Source organism: Phytophthora parasitica (genome assembly GCF_000247585.1).
Source record: "Phytophthora parasitica INRA-310 unplaced genomic scaffold supercont2.37, whole genome shotgun sequence".
Classification (NCBI taxonomy): Eukaryota; Oomycota; class Peronosporomycetes; order Peronosporales; family Peronosporaceae; genus Phytophthora; species Phytophthora nicotianae.
Genome location: NW_008649023.1, coordinates 256307 through 273958, shown reverse-complemented (window position 1 = coordinate 273958; position 17652 = coordinate 256307). Strand labels below are relative to the sequence as shown.

Here is a 17652-nt window from a genome sequence, read left to right as displayed (position 1 = left end):
CGCAGCACTTCAACATGCAGCCAGCGTCTCATTGGATATATTTGGGCCAATAATCAGAGCTGTTTCTTATCTTGGACCAATCATAGATTCTTGTTGCCTTATTGAAACAGAATTGACAATACATATTCATGCATCAACTGCTGCATGATGCACTGACGCGTGACCTCGACGAGGCTCCTCGTCAGTCTTCAATTGACCGCATTGTTCACAGAGCTTGTTTGGCGATACAACACCTTTAACAATGAACGCCACCACCGCTGAATCCTCCCAGGCAAAGCTGACTCATTCACGCGAACTGCCTGGTACGGCCACAGCCACCCGCGGCCCCGTGCACGTATCCACGTTGCGCTCCGGCTTCGACCCAAACTTCACGCTGTACACAAACCTGCTAAGTCGGTTGGAGATCGACCCCGATGGTTCGCACAAACTCTTCGGCACGCGCACGGTGGATTTCGAAACCGGAGACGTCGGGCCCTACGAGTGGGTGACTCTCAATGAGTTTCTCATCGCGGTGAAGAACTGCTCGTCTGGTATGAGCCAGGAGCTCGGACTACACCGAGGAGCACTAGTGGGAATCTTTAGTAAGAACCGCTACGAGTGGTCTGTTGTAGAGCACAGCACAAATCGCATGGCGTACACGCTCGTGCCGTTGTACGACACCCTGGGCCCCACGGTTGTGCCCTACATCATCAACCACACGGAGATAAAAGTAGTTTTCTGCGCCAAGGATCAGGTCAAAACGTTCATGACCTGCGTCAAAGGCTGTCCAAGTATCGAGACTATCGTGCAGTTCGAGGCCAAGATCGATGGTGAAGACGTGAGTCTGGCCAGATCCAACAACGTGTCGCTCATGACGCTAAATCAGCTCATGGAAATCGGCCTCGTCCACCCTGTGGAAGCTGACCCACCTCTGCCTGATGACCTCTGCACCATCTGCTATACATCGGGGACAACGGGTAACCCCAAGGGTGTGATGCTCACACACTCCAACATGATCGCCTCGATCTTGTGCTCCATAGAAATCACACCACTGAACGAGTCGGATGTTCATCTGTCCTTCTTGCCGTTGGCTCACTGCTTCGAGCGCAATGTACAGGCTCACATCATCGGCAAAGGAGGATGCATCGGCTACTACCAAGGTGACGTTACCAAACTACTGGACGACATGGCAGAGCTGAGACCGACAGTATTCCCATCCGTGCCGCGATTGATGAATCGAATTCATGACAAGATCACGCAAGGCATTGCAGCCGCTGGTGGTGTGAAGAAGCTCTTGTTCGACCAGGCATATGCAGCTAAGAAGGAGTACCTTGCACAGGGGTACTACACGCACGCTTTCTGGGACCGTTTGGTGTTCGACAAGCTCAAGATGATTCTGGGCGGTCGTGTTCGCTATATCCTCAGCGGTTCTGCCCCACTGTCGAAGGTGGTGAAGGAGTTCATGGCCATTGTGTTCTGTTGCCCTGTGCTGGAAGGATATGGACTCACGGAAACTGCTGCGGTGGTGTCGTGTGCTACGGCTGATATGCCAATGACTCGACATGTGGGGATCCCCGTTGCTGGTGCAGAGATCTGCCTGGAAGATGTCCCGGAAAAGCTCTACTTGACTCGCGATACGCCATGCCCTCGAGGTGAGATCCTGACCAGATCTAAACACGTCTTCAAAGGCTACTTCAAGCAGCCAGAGTTAACGAGCGAAGTACTGGATGCCGATGGCTGGTTCCACACAGGAGATATCGGTCAGTGGAATCTGGATGGTACGCTGACGGTCATTGATCGCAAGAAAAACATCTACAAGCTCTCGCAGGGCGAATACGTGTCGCCTGAACGTCTCGAGGGTGTGTACGGTCAGAGTCCTTTTGTTGCCCAAGTGTTCGTCCACGGTGATTCGTTCAAGAACTACATGGTAGGTATCGTCGTACCAGACCCCGAGTATGGTTCTGTTTGGGCTGAAAATCAGGGACTTAAGGGGGAGGAAGCTTCATTGGAAACGCTATGTGCTCCTGGCAACAACACGCTCCTTCGTGTTATTCAGGAAGACATGCGGCAGTTGGCTCTGACTGCGAAGCTGCTTCCATTCGAGCGGGCTCACAAGTTGAGGCTGCATGCGGATCAGTTCACTCCGGAAAACGGTCTTGCCACGCCCACCTTCAAACCCAAACGCTTTGAACTCATCCAATATTTAGTGACGTCATCCATGAAATGTATGAGGAGCAAAGTAAGCTTTAAGATGTGATACAGGGGTGATAGAGCTCTATTAACACGATGGAATGATCATGTCGTTGTTGTGTCTTCATCGTCGGATGTACCCTCACCGGTTAGTCCAGCCAGCAGTGACTCGATATCCCCACTCAGCAACAAAGGCTCCATTGGTAGTCGACCTCGCAAATTTACGTGGAACTTCCGCAGCTCCGTTCGTATGCGTCGCAACTCCACTTGAAGCTGTCGATTGGCATTCAACTCTCGTGCACTCTCCATTGTGAGTTGCTTTGCACGAACAGCAAACGGCTGGATGCGTTGTTTGACTGCCTCAGTGGCTTTCTTTCTGCGCGTACGAGAACGTTCGAACTCGTTCTTGCGTTTCGATAACTCGACAAATTCTCGAGACGCCTGAGTCGAACCGGTATGCGCCTCGATACACGCTTTTTTCAGCTCTTCAATCTCCTTCTCCATTGCCACACACTGGCCTTCTTCGAGTGCCACAAGCTCAGTTTTACGATCCACGCAGTCGCGCCACACTCGAGCTTGGAACACAACACTTCCCGTTGCGTTACGAAGCACCCCATCCACCTTGTTCTCGGCTCGTGTGTGTGCTTCTCGATCCCGATGATCACGAGCTTCACGGAATACCTGTCGGTTCTTCAAAGTCCGGTACCAGCGCTGCAGTACAACAACATGTTGCGTCTCACGCTCGAAAGCTTCTAGAGCGTGATGAGCTGTTTGCTTCTGCGCTATCAACGCAGCTCGATCGCCTTCTTCCTGGACACGACGAAGCTGCTGTCGCTCCTCCATGAGAGACCGCCACATCATTTTGCCTAACTTACCTCGCCATACACGCTGTACTATGGCTGCCGCTCGGGTGAGTTCATATCGAAACCATTTCGTATACACGCGTCCGAAGTGACCACGCACAAGTGCCTGAATTTGAGTAGCTGAGCGGTGCAATAGCTTAATGTACGTTGGTGTCAGCCAACCACGCGTTGTCAGTGACGCACGGTAGAGCGACACAATCGAATGCACAGCACCTCGGTGGAGAAATAGTCGACGATCTTGTTGCGGAGAGGCGATAGCGTCCAAAATTGCCGTGTGTTGACGATGACGATCATTTCGCAACCTCCGCGCTGTTGCCAACGCCTTGGAGAGCCACATCCGCCACGTAGCTTGGATCTTGGTCGCACTGCGTCGTCGGAGACACAAGAGCGCTTCAAACCGTGCAAGGCGCACTAGAATGCTGCGCAGAAGTCACAAAAGTGGTAAGTACAATGATCACGAATTAGTCTCCTTCACCAGCAAGATATACTAACATGATACTGCGGAAGAAATGCTGGATCGTTCGTGCTCCAGTGTCTTCCAAATACCAGCGCTGTCGCTGACGAGCCAGGCGTAGGCGTGCCTCACGTCGTCCACAAAATCCTCGATATCTTCTTTGTACAGAGAAGGCAATGACCATACCAGCATCGCGCTTGTGTTTCCAAATCACCGCGAGGTCACGAGTGTAGATGGAATACTTCATCAAGATGAGAATTCGAGGATGAGATGCGTAGCCACGTCCAAGTACAATCACTCGAGCGTCACGCCGTCCACGAAACCCACGAAATACCTTCTGCAGCGCGGTAGCTCCGCGAAATAGAATTCTGCGCAGTGACACCCGCGCGATGTGAGCTCGATAAGCCCGTTGAATCTGCTTTGCTCGAGCGATTTTCGACTGAAGCAACTCATACGCAGCCACTGCACAACGTTTTGCATACTGCCGCCCCAGAAACCCCCGTATTAGCCGCTGAATGTGCAGACCAGCCAGGAAAATTGTGCCATGCAGTTGTATCGCCTTTTGTATCACCGCTTCGTACTCTCGACGTAGTTGTGCTGTGCCTTTCCTAGACTGATGTCCTCGAAAGACGCGCTGCACATCTGTGGCGGCCTCTGCTCGGCGTTTGTTCCAAAGTTCCCGAGCGTGTCGTGCATCAACAGCTCTCCGCCGTCCCAGCCAACCTCGAGCTATGCGCTGGATCTCGGTTGCAGCTTTATCACGTAGCATACGAAGTTGTTCGGCCTTCTCGAACACTGCACGCTGACGAGCAGCAATAAACATGTGGATGAATATTCGCAGCCGACGACTTAACACACAGAGAGCTTGAATCCACCTCCAGTACTTTTCACACTGCTCGACTCGAAGGCGTCGAGCTTCAGCAATCAGTCGACGCTGCATTCTTTGGTCTGCCTTGCATCGATACCAGCGCTGTATCCGTGCTGCTGTGACTTTCTGCCGTCGAAAATGTGCAAGAGCTCGCTCAAGTGTGGACTTTGCACTGACTCGGGCGTCCAGTTTACAGCGCAACCAGCGAGTAATTGTCCGTGCTGCTACTCGGCGTTTGCGTTCACGACGCAAGAAGGCAACGACATTGGGATGTCGCGGTGTTAAACCATCGCGTGTGGCTTCGCTGATATATCCACGTGCAGCAGCTAAGGATTTCAACACTGGTAATGAGATTTCCGGACAGTGACGCACATCTAGCCGGACAAGACTGGTTGCTGGACGCAGTAACGACGCTATTCCAGTGTCTGTAAGCTGCCAGTCATTCGCTAGGATGAGCGTTCCTAGGTGCGGACAGCACGGAGCCTTGCTCACTGCTATCAATGATTCGTCACAAATCTGTTCACAGCTCTCAAGCTCCAGTACCCGAAGTCTAGGACAACCTCGTAGCACCGCTAGAAGGCTCTCAACCGAGAAATATCGCGACCGACTGAGTCGAAGGATGCGCAGGTTGACGCAGCAATTACCCAGAGCCTCGCAAAGTGCGTCTGTCGCGAGATACGTCACGTCTAGATCAGTTAGCGAATTCGCCAAAGGTGACGATTTTCTGGTATTCAGCAAGGTGGATGCTAAAGTATCTGCGTCGCATTGTGTTGTGCCAATGTGTAGAGTTTTCAACGGGCTGCTAGTCAACGCAGCGATGGTGGTGTCGCTAAGTTGAGGAGCGGAGAAAAAAGCAGCACAAGCTCCCGGGACAGCGGCTTCATCTTGACTATTCCTCACGAGGATGCCACTCCACCGGATAGTACGCAACTTACGGCATCCGTGAAGCAAAGCACGTATACCCGAAGAATCTAGTCTTCGCACACCATCCAGTGTCACCGATCGAAGCTGTGGACATCGAATGCCAAGAGCTGAAATTCCTCGAGTTGTAACCTGGAAACAGCCTGTAATGTCCAGAGTTTCCAGATGTCGACAGCCACTCTCCCCATTTCGTGGGATCGCTCTACTGGTGTTTTCTAAGCCAAGATCTTCTTGGTCTTCAATGGTAGGTTCGTGTCCAGCACCATCGTTTTGATCAGCACGAACTATCGCCGTCTCCCCTACGAGTCGTCGAATGCCGACATCGGTGATGTTCGAGCAGAAAGCGAGTAGCAGCATCGCGAGTTTGGGACACGCCAGTCCCAATGCAGTAAGGATCTGGTCATCCACCAGCGAGCAGCGTGAAAGATCTAGTTTCGTAAGACGTATCAATGCGCGCACTTGTGCTAGGCGCTGCAGGGCTGCTACTCGCAATACTGTGCACCCAGACATATTCAACACCTCGAGACGCGAAGCACAAGGACCACGCAAGCCAAGCAACGTGAGACCGTCAACTAATGGCAGACCGGCAACGTTTAGTACACGGATACGAGCAGAAGCTGACAATGTGGCCATTTGAGCTCCTCCTGGTACTGCTGGCGACGATGAGGAGCCCACCAACAGAGCAAGCAACGCAGTGTCGGTGAGCTTTGTACAAAAACTCACATCCAAAGAGGTTAGAGATGCCGCGTAGCTTTCGCCGAAGGCAGCAACGCCGTAGTCCGTGACACGTCGGCAGTGAGCGAGAGTCACTTGTGCGAGAACGGAGCAGTGACGAGCTAAAGTGCGAAGAAACTTGTCATCTACCCATTCGCAGGAGGACACGTCCAATTCCGTCAACGAGCGGGGCAAACTACCGCCATCAAGTATTTCTCCACCTCCACGAGATAGCAACTGGCAATGCGGCAGTCTAAGAGCACGAAACATTCCGCCACCTGCTGTACCTACTTCCAGCATCAAAAGAAGCCCACGAGCGGAGATATGCGCACTGCCATCCACTGTGAGGGTATGGAATGAAGATTTGACCGGGTTGTCATCCCGATCGTTGTTGAGCTGAAGTTGTTGAAGCGATGCATCCGTGACGCGCCAGCCACTGAGATCGACATGCGAATGATACACCCGTCGACGTGGATCGAAGAACACAACATCTCTTGGCAGGTGTAGCTGTAGCTTGGCCAAATTTCTTTCGTGTGCTTTGGCGCTGCTGCTTCTGTATTCGTTGCTGGATGCATTCGTTCGCACTGCATCTTTGTGGTTGGTGGAGACGCGGGCAGCAATAGGAACGACGGGGGCTAATGGGAGCGGCAGCGGTCGCTTTTTGGCCCGCCGTGCTCCGTCATTCACCATTTATCATTGAGGAATGGCTATCGCTAGAAGGACACTGCGAAGCGTCGGTGGTCATTTTCAAAATTTCTTCTAAAGGCGCAACATAGTATGGCAAAGACCTTCATGCCAACTCCTACGATCTGTGTTACAGCGCTGCTCACAGCTCTTGTCATAATTATGGGGAGCATTTCGGAGTCAGAAGCATTGACGTCGGACACTGCAACACTGGTGATCACAGCGCCCGACAAGGGGGACGAACTTGAAGAGCGTGCTTATCTGGAGGAGAAGAAGGAGCTAGAAGTGGAAATCGATACCCGGGATCCAAACGCAACCATCAACACGGACATCTACAGGTGATTTGTCATTCCTTGGAGCTAATTCCTTTATTTCTTTCTCTTACAGGTTTTAATTGTTGTTATACAACCATCCAGCTTCGTCGAACCATCAGAATATGTGATAGGGTTATTGTTGGATCCTTGTCGGAATCACCCCGTCGACTGCTGCGTCGATCGTTTTGGAGAACCAGCGTATGTGGATTCGTCAGCTACAATTGCTGAGAAAATATCTCTAGTGGACGAGTCCGGAGCAACACTGGATGTGTCTGTCAGTAGAATTGGCGACCGCCCTTCAATCTTCGACCAGAATTGCTATCTCGATGATAATCTGGTTCCATATCGTCTTCAAAAGACACTGACCCGAAGCGGATTGACGGTCACGAAAAATTACACTAACTCGGGGTGCATTGGGCGTCTGCGTGCTTTGATACCACTGGAAGAGGTAGTGCGGCCAGCCTGCTGGGACTACAATGACTCGATCAGCGCGCTTACATCTTGCTACAATGTGGACGGCCGTAAGCAGGATACATGCGTGGCAGTTGGATTCATGCAAACCAGCTTTATCGTCCAGTGTGGTGGAACCTTTGAGCTTTCAAACCATTGCGGCACGTTCCTTGAGCTACATGAACCAGGAAACGAAGGGATATTAAGCCAGACGCGGTTGATGAGGCAGTACCCAAACGGATTTCGCACCACGACGTTGCCGCTATTCTTCCAAGGCGACCGGACGCGAACGATTTGCATGGGTGACTACGAGATCTGGTGGGTCCAGCGCACGCGGTACAATTTCATCGTCCAGAAGAAGAAAAAGTTTCGCGTCACTTCACCGCAATGCGATTTCGACTTCGCCACAAACAAATACAAGAACTACCATAAAATCACTTGATTAATGAACACCAATGACAATTTTTATCGGCATCTGAATTTCTACGCGAGCCAGCCATCAGTCGAAAATGGCATAGAGGAACGCTTGGTTGGTGAGAATGCCACCCTGTAGTTAGGAGGAGGCCCTGACCGCCGCAGGACAACCGTACACAACTCGCATGTCCGCGCATCGGCTTTGTTTCGGAACCCGCACGCAGAGCATTGACATAGACTCTGGAATTCGACAGATTCCGGATTTTGAGCAGCACAAATCTCGCAAGTCGCCGTCACTCTCGTCTGCTGGTGGAAGCAAACAGGGCATTTCCAGCCACTTACCTCGCCTTCGCCACGTTTGGATGGAATACGCTGAATTCTTGCCTTTGAGCTCAAATTGGTCTCAATCACCGGCAGATTCAGTTTAAGAACCTGGAGACAAAAAATTTAACATTAGTGATAGAACAAAGCAACTACATAGATTGCTACGCACCTCCGACTGACTCGGTCTTAAGCGGTAATTTGTTGTATCAGTTGTTACTCGATCGGTGGGGACGGTACGGATGAATTGTGGTTCAGGATGCAAAACTTCGGAGCTAGAGAGTGGTTGCATATCCTTGACAACTCGAGTTATTGGATGTACTTGTGCTGGTGGTGATTTCGGGGGAAGGGAGGTAGCAACAGTCTGGCAAAAATCAATGTAATCGAACTTTTCACCAGACACTGCGGTAAAGCGCGAAATGATAGTCGACGCTACATCGGACGGTAAGAAGATATCAAGCTTCCTCAGCACTGAACCGAATGCATCAATAGAAACGAATCCCGTGCTCCTGATATCATAGGGCTCAAACTTCTGCCGCAGAGTCACTGAATCGATTTGCCGCATGTTGAAAAGCTCAGAGAAGAACTGCCTCACGAAATTATCGATACGCTCCGCTTCCTCAAATGAGAGAGGAGTCTGGGTAGACTCCTTTTCGGGGTCTATATACGTAGGTTCTACCCGATAAGACTGACTGAGAGCTACAGGACTTGGTATCTGAGTAGATTGCAGCTTGTCTGAGTATTGGGGCTCCCGATCGAGGTGAAGTATCTCAGTACTTCTTGCTCGCACCTTCCGCGGCCTATGCTGGCGATCTGGACCCATTTGTTGGACCAAAAGATTATAATTGATTTGAGCCGATTTTGGATCTCCAAGAGCAGCTTTCACTGCCTCAAGTTCAGTGTCTGCCAACTTACACCCCATCAGGCGTAGCACTGTCTGGAATTCCAGCAATGTGAGCTTCCCAGTTTTCGCAACATCACACTTTTCAAGTAACTTCCGACCGCTGATGTTGTGTTGAGCTGCGGCGAGAAAACATCGATAGATCTTTTTCGCCAGGGTAGGTTCGAGAGTTGGTGGAATTGCTGGAGCGACTGGTTTGACTTCTACAGGTGGAGAAGCCTCAGGTTCGGCAGGTGTAGGTTTCTCCTTTAGCGGACCAATAGCGGTGTTAACCTGCTCTTCGATGGCTGCAATTAGTGGTTTGACTTCGTACAAAGTCCTACCATAATACTCTGTCTTAAAGCATGTGAGTAGCTTGGTTACATCTTTATTGCTCAGGCGCAAAGAGAGGGTCATCAGGAGCTTGTAGATCTTTTTTTCACTGACAGCCTCTTGTTTCTTCGCAATAGATTCCTTAGTCAGTGTGCCCAACAAAGATTTCAGAGCGTCAAGATCTGCCGGAGTTTTGTGAGCATGTTTAATTGCTTGGAGTAATGCTGCCCCGACAGCCTTCGAGAGCTTTGTTGTGATTCGATATTCTTCATCACTGCTGCAAGACAACTCGTCGTCACTGTCACTGCTACTGGAGTCACTATCAACACAAGTTGCCGCTACCTTTTCTTGTGCTTTTGATAGATCTCCCAAAAAGACTTCGTAGTCGATCTTCGTGCCATCGCCACTTGCCACAGCATATGCCTGTAGTAATAACTCGATGTCCATGTCTTTCATGTTGTACACCACACGCTGGATTACCAATCGATCCAAGAATTTATCGATAACCTTTTCAAAGACTCGAACTGTCACACGCGCTTCATTTTGACTCGCTCGATACTTGCTAAAGTATTTAGCAAACGGAAAGGGTGGACGTAAGAGCTTGTTCAGCTTACCGATTTCGTTCAATACTGGAGCATGAGGTTGCTCATCAGGCTTTGGTGGACTGCCTAGTGGTAAACTAGCTGATGAGTTTTTTGTGGTGGACCCTGCAGTTGGGGAAGCGGGAGCCAGTGTTTGAGAGCCAGAAGCTTCTTCGCCTTTTACCGATTTTGTTGGAGATGGAAATGGTGATATACTAGGTTGCTTTTCGATAAGAATTTTAGACTTCTCATCGGCGTGTTTAGCGAAGGAAACAAATTCTGTGTACGATATTGCGCCGTCGCCATTAGTATCTAGAAATTGGAGCAGAAGTTTTTCGTCTTCTGGACTGAGGAAGTGCCGAAGACCAGCTTTTTGAAGAAGCTGCAGAAATTCATCATGCGAAATAAACCCACTTGAATCTGCATCCAGCTCGGAAAATAGACCAAACAATCGTGCACCAGCATCTTTTCCGGTAGACAAAAACGCCTGTAGTTCCCCTAGAAGTCGTTCAACGTGATTATCAAGGATACCCGAATTGCCTGTAAAGAAGGCACTGGGACCATTTGATAAAAACTTGCGGAACAGCGCGACATTGAATCCCGAATTCTGGTGTAGCTGAAAACAGTTCATTATGGCTTCTAGCTCTTCGCGCAAGTACGGATGGTGGACACCCGCAGCCCACAACACGTCTTTAAAGTCGTCAGTCGACATGAAAATGCACTTAGTTGAGTCTTTCTCCACTCCAAAAGCTCGATCAATATCAAAAGCGTGACCACTTGCTTCCAGCCTTTTCTTCGCCTCATAATATTGCTGATGCAATGTCTTTAGCAAACTGAGGATCTCCGATGGTGGCGACTCCAAGAGTGGCTGCGTCTCTCCATTTTGCTGGCATTTTTGTGCTAGTGCTTCACAAAAACGTAAGTAATGGACATCTCCACCAACATCGTCGTCACTCGCAAACTCTTTCACTAAGACGTCCATATCCTCCTTTGGCACAGCAACACTCATTTCTTTGAGCGTCTCGACAAAGCGATTTGCGGGAACCAGACCAGTAGTTTCTTTATCGATAATGCCAAACATTCTCTTGATTGAGCCACAGTATGCTCCAACATTTTCACTTGTGAGTTGTTCATGCATAGTGATGTCTTCGATAATACGTTGCAGAACAGGATCTGGAAGCATGGAAATGTTAAGTCGTCTGCTGGAAGACGACGACGACTCTGCAAGGTTAAAACGGAGAAACTCGTTGAAGTCAATGGCACCAGACGAATTGGGGTCAAATCGCCGCATAAGTCCCTTAATTTCTTGATCGGTCAGGTACTTATCCACACCAAGCTCACGAATGGCTACTTCAAACTCGGACAAAACGATTTGCCCAGTGTTGTCCTTGTCAAAAAGCCGGAAAGGAACCATGTAGTCAAACTTACCATCAGGGGTTTTGGCACACCGTTTTAGTTCGTCACGAAGCAGCTTTACACCTTCAAGGAACTGAGGACTGTCATAATGAGTGACAAACTCACTCTTCATGTTTCTACGGTCTTGATTTTCTCGAATTACTGCCAAAAACCGGTCAATCAGCACGGCACCGTCTCCCCCACAATTTGCTCCAGTATACTGTACCACGTAAACCAAGTCTTTCAGATCAATCTGCCGCGTCGACTTTTCCACTGCTAATGCGTTCAACTGCTGCGAGAAATTGACTAGAGACAATTTCCCGTTGGCCTCAATATTGAGACGATTGTAAATCTCGTCGATGTCAGACTTCACAGGTCCTGATCCAACCAACTTCCTCAATTCATAAACCATGGTTGAACTGCCACAGAGCCATACGACAACATAAATAGTTAGAACTACATCTTTTCAGGCAGAGTACAACACATGGTAACGCACATTTTTTTGGGCACGTGATTGACAAATGCATGGAATGCTGCCTGATTTACCTCGCCGTTACTTGCTGGGGCCATCAATACTTGCAGCAGATAAATTTGCTCTGCGTTCAAGCGCTTCCTTCGCTGCCGGAGAATGCGGTTGATTGTTTCGGAATCAAGGCGACCATGCCTAGGTTTCAGCAAGCGCCAAGCAGATGCTGAGTCAATATTGCCGTCTTTAGCCAGTTTCTTATTCTGCTTTTCAAGCGCCCAAACTCTGAGTTCATCAGCTGCCTCTGCAATTCGTCTCGCAGACCTGGCTGACGCATCACAGATCCCAGTGATGTAGCTCAGGAAGTCGGAGTAGTCGACAACGCCGTCTTTGTTGACATCAAACCGTTGGATCACTTTACTAAGCTCACTGTTTGTGAAACTCAGCTGGTTGGTTGCAAAAATTCGCTGAAAATCGGAGCGACTCAGCTTTCCGTCCCCAAGCGTATTGTATGACTGAAAAATTAACCGGTAGTTCGGGACGTTGTGTCCAAAGCGCGTCGTCATCGTACGTTGCAGCGAATTTACTACATCATCACTGCAACAAGAGATACATTAGAGGGCTTTTGGTAAGTGCATCATCATTTTACAGCGTAGAGGAAACTCTGTAGTTATGTAGGCTTACATGTCAAAATCCGTGAGCTCTAAGAATTGAGCAAACGTACCGACGTGAATAACCTTGGTGCCGAAAGGATTGATTCGCTCCCAGACAAGTCGAAAGTCCTGCAACCAGATCGATAGATGAGTAGGTAAGCTTGAAAGCTCAACATCACTACTGTCATAATTCCCACCTTCTTGTCCATTTTAATGCCAAACGTCTCGATACCAGCAAGTACTGCTTGCTTGGTAATGGCCCGCACCTTCTTGGGGTCAAACTCGTCATATAAACGATTGAAGTTCAAGGAACAATCTTGGTCAATCGGACAGTTCCGTCGAAGTGTTTTTCGAACTTGGGCTTCCAAGTCATCGATGTGACTGTGCAGATTTGTTCGTGTTCTCGGAGAAGTAATCGTAAGGTCGATGTGCGGAGGTTCAACTAGGTCCTGAGTAGATAATGCGCGGCGTCGCCGTAGCCACAGAAGCACACCTTGCTTAGTATTCTTCTCGTTCAAATTCCCTGGTACAAGCTTGAAGCCGCGATGGCGGGGTATCCATAAGCGTGCGGCATTTTTGTCACTTAGATCTCCACTCGTGAGTGAGAGATCGATCACCTCGTTGGTCATTTGAGTGCTCGGAGGTACAACGCTCATCCAAATGTACTTGTGCTTCCCAAAGGTCCCATTTCTGTTGATATCCTGCTGTAGACACGTATATCCTTTCGACACCAGCTCAGTGTCTCGCGAACTCACAGCGTACTTGATATTGGAAATAGCAGCCTTTCCATCCTCTTTAGCCGCTGTTCGGAACCAGAGATGCATCGGACTGGAATTGTTCTCGTTCTGTAGTTTTGGAAACAGTTGAACGTAGTTATCTCTGCGTAACGTTACCTCTTCCACGCTATTTGTTGAAATTCTGACGTCGACGACACCATTCTCTCGAGGAGGGTGAACAAGCTCCTCGGCCCCTCTTTCGTCCTTGAGAAGAAGTTCCAAGTCATGGAGTTTCACCAATCCATCCTTATCGGAGTCCATGAGGCTCATGACAAAAGCGAGTTCCTGTAGGATAGTTTTCCGGCGGTGTGAGGTTTCAAATTAGCAATCACGGGGAAATGCAGAAACTGCAACGTACTCCTGTCGTTAGCACGACATCCAAGTCGCGCATGATGGCAGCGTGAAACAGGTCTGGCACCATCGCCGTACCATCAGGGGGTGCCAGTCGCTTAAACGTATCTGCGATCTCATTATCTGTTAAATCAAGGCTCTTAAGATGTTTCCGGTACTTGAACAATAGCAATCGCCTGTACAAACAAAGGAGCAAGGGAGATCAACCAGTGCCTGACTAAATTTCAGGGAATCTGCAGTAGTAAGAGCAAACGCACAACTGGTCCTGATCTAGAAGACAAAATTCCACAAAATCCCGGTGCAGCAGCAGTTTCTGGTAGTCGCACTCGAGGCGGTGGAAGAGCGCGTCTACCTGGTCGCTCGGAATGGCGCTCTCGAAGGCCGGGTCACTCGCCACGAGCTTGCGAAACTCGTGCGCCTCCAGGACCAACTGCTGCGGTTCACCGTGAGCTGTCTTCTTGATTTTAGAGGCATGCTGCTGTGACCCGAACTTCTTCATGAGGTCTTTGAGGTAGTAATATATGCTGTTCTCGGCGCGCATTGACGCTGCTTTCTCGCGGAAGACCTGGCGCGCGTGATGGCCTAGCAGGTCGTCAGAGTGCTTGCATAGCATGTAGGCGCCCTCGCGCACGCCATCCAGCGTCAAGTTCGTCAGGAACTCGCCGTTCTCCGCCATTGTTGTCGACGTGCGTGCGGAATTCTGGGAGTGATGGTCTGACTTCAACGAAACTCCCGCTCTATTATTGGACAATATTCATTACAATTTTCGACCACTGGTCAATCGAGAAAGCGTTCTTCTTCCAGCAGCATTTTTTTTTTTCACCATCATGGAGCTGGATCGAGCGGACGAGGAGGTGCTGCTGGAGAAGGTGCCACAGCAGCTCCCAGCTGGACAGCGCGATGAGCGCAAGGACTACTTCTTCGCAGTGACCTTCGCTGCCAATTGTGCCTCTGTGCTCTTTATTGCGGTACGTCATTCTGGTGCCCCAGAATCCCTAATCAGATGCCCTCAACTAATGAAAAATATAAGCTATTCTTTGGCCTTCCGAACGTGTCAAGTATCTACTTCACCGTGCATCACGAGGACGACTCGTCACACGGGCTCAAGATCTTCCTCATCTTCCTGGTAACGTCGTGTATCGGCGGGTGTGTGTCTGCGCTGTGGCTACAAGTATTGCAGAATCACGCGGAGCGTGTCATTTCCTGGACGCTGAAGGCCAGCATAGTGGCTTTTATCGCGGCATCACTTGCTGCCTTCTACGACTCTGGCATGGCTGGCAAGGCCATTGGCTTCATCAACCTGTTCTTCGCCCTCACGATCATCACGTACTACGCTTCCGTTCGTCGATCGATAGCCTTCGCGGCATCTAATTTGACAGCAGCTTCTCGTATCCTGCGGGTGTTTCCTGGCGTGATTACATCAGCGTACATGGCGTTGTTAGCGCAGGCCGTGTGGGTCATGATCTGGGGTGCAGCTGTCGTTGGCGTTCTCGCTAAAGCAGTCGATCACCTCCACGATTCAAGCTCTTATGGAAACACGTGCTTTTTCTTCATGCTGCTAAGGTACGACTCTGCTGTTGTGCTAATAAAGTTTTCTCCATAGAAATTTCAGCATTGTTTTCACCATTTGTGCAGCTTCTACTGGTTTGTGCAGGTGGCAAAGAATGTGGTGCACTGTATTACCGCCGGTGCGGTGGGTGAATGGTGGTTCGGCGCGCAGGATGTCAACACGATTCAACGAGCTCAGACCCGTGCGTTGACGACGTCTCTCGGATCGATTTGCGTTGGCTCGCTTGTGGTCGCTGTTCTGAACGCTCTGCACACGCTTTTGCTATCTGCCCCGCGGCGAAAGGCCAAGGGTAGCGCCAACGCCTTCTTGGAGTTCCTCGTCAAGCTGGTCATGCGCAACATGCAGTATTTCAACAAGTATGCGTTCTGTCAGGTGGCGTTGTACGGGAAAGATTTTCGGCTAGCTGGGACGGATACAATGCATCTCTTCCGAGACCGTGGCTGGACGGCGCTTCTAAACGATTCGCTTATTTCGAGCGTCCTGTCGGTTGGGTGTTTGGTTGTTGGTACGATATGCTTGTTTTGCAAATGTGGATGAAATCTTCAGCTAACCCAGATGTGACAATGCGTGACAATTCCCGCTGGCAGGCACCGTGTCCGGAGTCATTGGATCGGCGTGGCTGTACCTAACGCTGCGGTGCACGCCAGACGAACTGGCCGAGCATCCGGGCGAGTGCCGTACGTGACTATTTTGGTCTATGTAATCTCCTTGGGCAAGGTTCCGTGCTCATGTGTGTGTATTGTGTGCTGCTGCAGAGACTTTCAATGTTGTGCTGCTGACTTTCGTGGCATGCGCATCAATCGGGTACGCCATGTGCACGATCATGTCGTCAATCCTAGACTCGATCGTTGCGACCATCTTCGTGTGCTTCGCCGAGGTACGTTTGCATGCAGAGCTGTCTCTCACAGTATCAACTTGATGGTGGTGCACAGTGGCTCTCGCCAGTCAGCCAGACGTTGAATCCGACGAGGATACACCTGGTCGGAAACGGGGCATTCCTGCCATGCACCACCATTTTCTCACGTTTCCTGCCATCCGATTTTCCTCTTCGTCGCGACTAACCAGTGCATGTTGTTCTTGTACAGGACCCCGCGGCATTGCAGCGATCGCACCCGGACGAGCATGCTCGCCTCGTGGAGGCCTGGAGCCGCCTGCAGCCAGACTTGCTGAGCTTCCCGACTCACATGGTGTGATGCGCTGTCACCGAGATGTTACAGCAGAAACGGTCCAATGTACGAAAAAAGATTTTCCGACATCAGGATTGGTTGGTAAACATTACAATATGATTTCGCCGATTATCATTGGTTGGTAACCAGAATTGTTTGAATTTCAAAAGATCCTCGAATTTTTTGACGTGCAAGTGCAGCGTGGTCATTCTCAGACAGAACGCGTCGGTCACAAGCAAAACCTGTCGTTGCTGAGATCGCTCGCTCGCGATGGTGCAGCTACTTCAGAGACGCGTGGTCGATGCCGTCTCGCAGTCGCTCGTGGAGATTAAGGTCGACATGAAGCACCCACCACCTCGCCAGTCGCCATCACTGACGCCCACACCACTGGCTGTGCAAGTGCTGCGCTTTCGGCCTGAAGAGAAGGAGACGGCCACGTCGCTCAAGAAGAACCGCTTTGTGTACGAGATCGAGTCGTGCCACCAAGAGACCGGCGACGTCTTCCGCACCGAGCGCCGCTTCCGCGAGTTTAAGCGTCTGCGCGAGGCGCTGCTGCTCGAGTGCCGCGACTGCCCGGACTGTCACCCGTTCGTCGAGAGGCTCAAGCAGTCGCGCCTGCCTGCAAGGCAGATGGTCGTGCTTGATGTAAACAAATACGGTGCTTCGCGTATGCTGGAGCTTACACACTTCCTGCGAGACCTCGTCCGTTTCGTCACCGAGTACGCGCACCATTGTTCACGAGATGGGCCTGATATTGACAAGTCCGTGGGCTTGTTCCTCGGTCTGGACTCGCTTACTGAAGCATTAGACGGCGTTACAACCCCAGGGAAGGTGGTACAAAATGTGCCGCTTAAAACGCGCCAGGACCGGATCGATTTCCGTGCTGCTTCCATGCCCGACATGCGATTCTCGTCCTTGTCTGTGCGTCTCTCCGACGACTCGCTGCAGCGTATTCGCGCTCGCGGCTACTCGGATGTCGGTTATATTGAAGGCCGCCAAGCGACAAGAGGTTAGCTCAGTTGTTGCTTTGCGTGCTTGCTCTCTTTCGAGTGTAGCCATTGTCGCGTAAACAAGTATTTATACAGAATTCCCCGGCAAATCCACAACTGCAGTCGTTGATATCCCTCGTGCAGTCAGTGGTCAGACGCAAAGAGAGATGGGCAGCACTAGACAGGACGCGTACTGAATTAATTTAAATTTGGCGGGAATTGGTCATCTCGCAGGAAATGCCATGCATGTGCAAGTTGCTGCATTACAGGAGCAAATGAAAGGCTCAGGAAGAAAATAATGTATTGCAGTGCCTACCTAC

At 50.4% G+C, this 17652-nt stretch overlaps 6 protein-coding genes across 9 annotated transcripts; 4 read left to right on the top strand and 2 right to left on the bottom strand.

Annotated features, from left to right (window-relative positions):
* Nucleotides 1–137: 137 nt before the first annotated feature.
* Nucleotides 138–2296, top strand: PPTG_13871 (hypothetical protein). The gene has a single exon (XM_008910319.1). The coding sequence runs from the start codon at nucleotides 242–244 to the stop codon at nucleotides 2234–2236; it is 1995 nt and encodes a 664-aa protein (XP_008908567.1). The 5' UTR covers nucleotides 138–241; the 3' UTR covers nucleotides 2237–2296.
* PPTG_13870 (hypothetical protein) lies at nucleotides 2233–6679 on the bottom strand (the record flags this gene model as incomplete). The annotated part of the gene is made up of 2 exons (XM_008910318.1): nucleotides 2233–3451; nucleotides 3525–6679. 2 exons carry the CDS (start codon nucleotides 6677–6679, stop codon nucleotides 2275–2277), a joined length of 4332 nt encoding a protein of 1443 aa, XP_008908566.1. The 3' UTR covers nucleotides 2233–2274.
* Nucleotides 4900–8064, top strand: PPTG_13869 (hypothetical protein). Its single transcript, XM_008910317.1, has 2 exons — nucleotides 4900–7011; nucleotides 7090–8064. Exons 1-2 carry the CDS (start codon nucleotides 6767–6769, stop codon nucleotides 7877–7879), a joined length of 1035 nt encoding a protein of 344 aa, XP_008908565.1. The 5' UTR covers nucleotides 4900–6766; the 3' UTR covers nucleotides 7880–8064.
* Nucleotides 6895–16378, bottom strand: PPTG_13868 (hypothetical protein). 4 transcript variants are annotated; one of them, XM_008910312.1, is made up of 7 exons: nucleotides 13865–16378; nucleotides 13615–13783; nucleotides 12678–13541; nucleotides 12512–12609; nucleotides 11858–12424; nucleotides 8345–11780; nucleotides 6895–8283 (listed from the first exon to the last, which is right to left on the bottom strand). In XM_008910312.1, the coding sequence occupies exons 1-7, from the start codon at nucleotides 14281–14283 to the stop codon at nucleotides 7921–7923; spliced, it is 5916 nt and encodes a 1971-aa protein (XP_008908560.1). In that variant the 5' UTR covers nucleotides 14284–16378; the 3' UTR covers nucleotides 6895–7920. The 4 variants fall into 4 exon arrangements, with proteins under 4 accessions (XP_008908560.1, XP_008908561.1, XP_008908563.1 ...); XM_008910313.1 differs by having other exon boundaries at nucleotides 13615–16378; XM_008910315.1 differs by having other exon boundaries at nucleotides 12678–13783.
* PPTG_13867 (hypothetical protein) lies at nucleotides 14435–16370 on the top strand (the record flags this gene model as incomplete). The annotated part of the gene is made up of 6 exons (XM_008910316.1): nucleotides 14435–14575; nucleotides 14638–15170; nucleotides 15243–15682; nucleotides 15765–15854; nucleotides 15933–16054; nucleotides 16263–16370. The coding sequence occupies 6 exons, from the start codon at nucleotides 14435–14437 to the stop codon at nucleotides 16368–16370; spliced, it is 1434 nt and encodes a 477-aa protein (XP_008908564.1).
* Nucleotides 16379–16613: 235 nt separating the features above from the next.
* PPTG_13866 (hypothetical protein) lies at nucleotides 16614–17357 on the top strand (the record flags this gene model as incomplete). Its single annotated transcript, XM_008910311.1, has 1 exon — nucleotides 16614–17357. The coding sequence occupies one exon, from the start codon at nucleotides 16614–16616 to the stop codon at nucleotides 17355–17357; it is 744 nt and encodes a 247-aa protein (XP_008908559.1).
* Nucleotides 17358–17652: the final 295 nt, after the last annotated feature.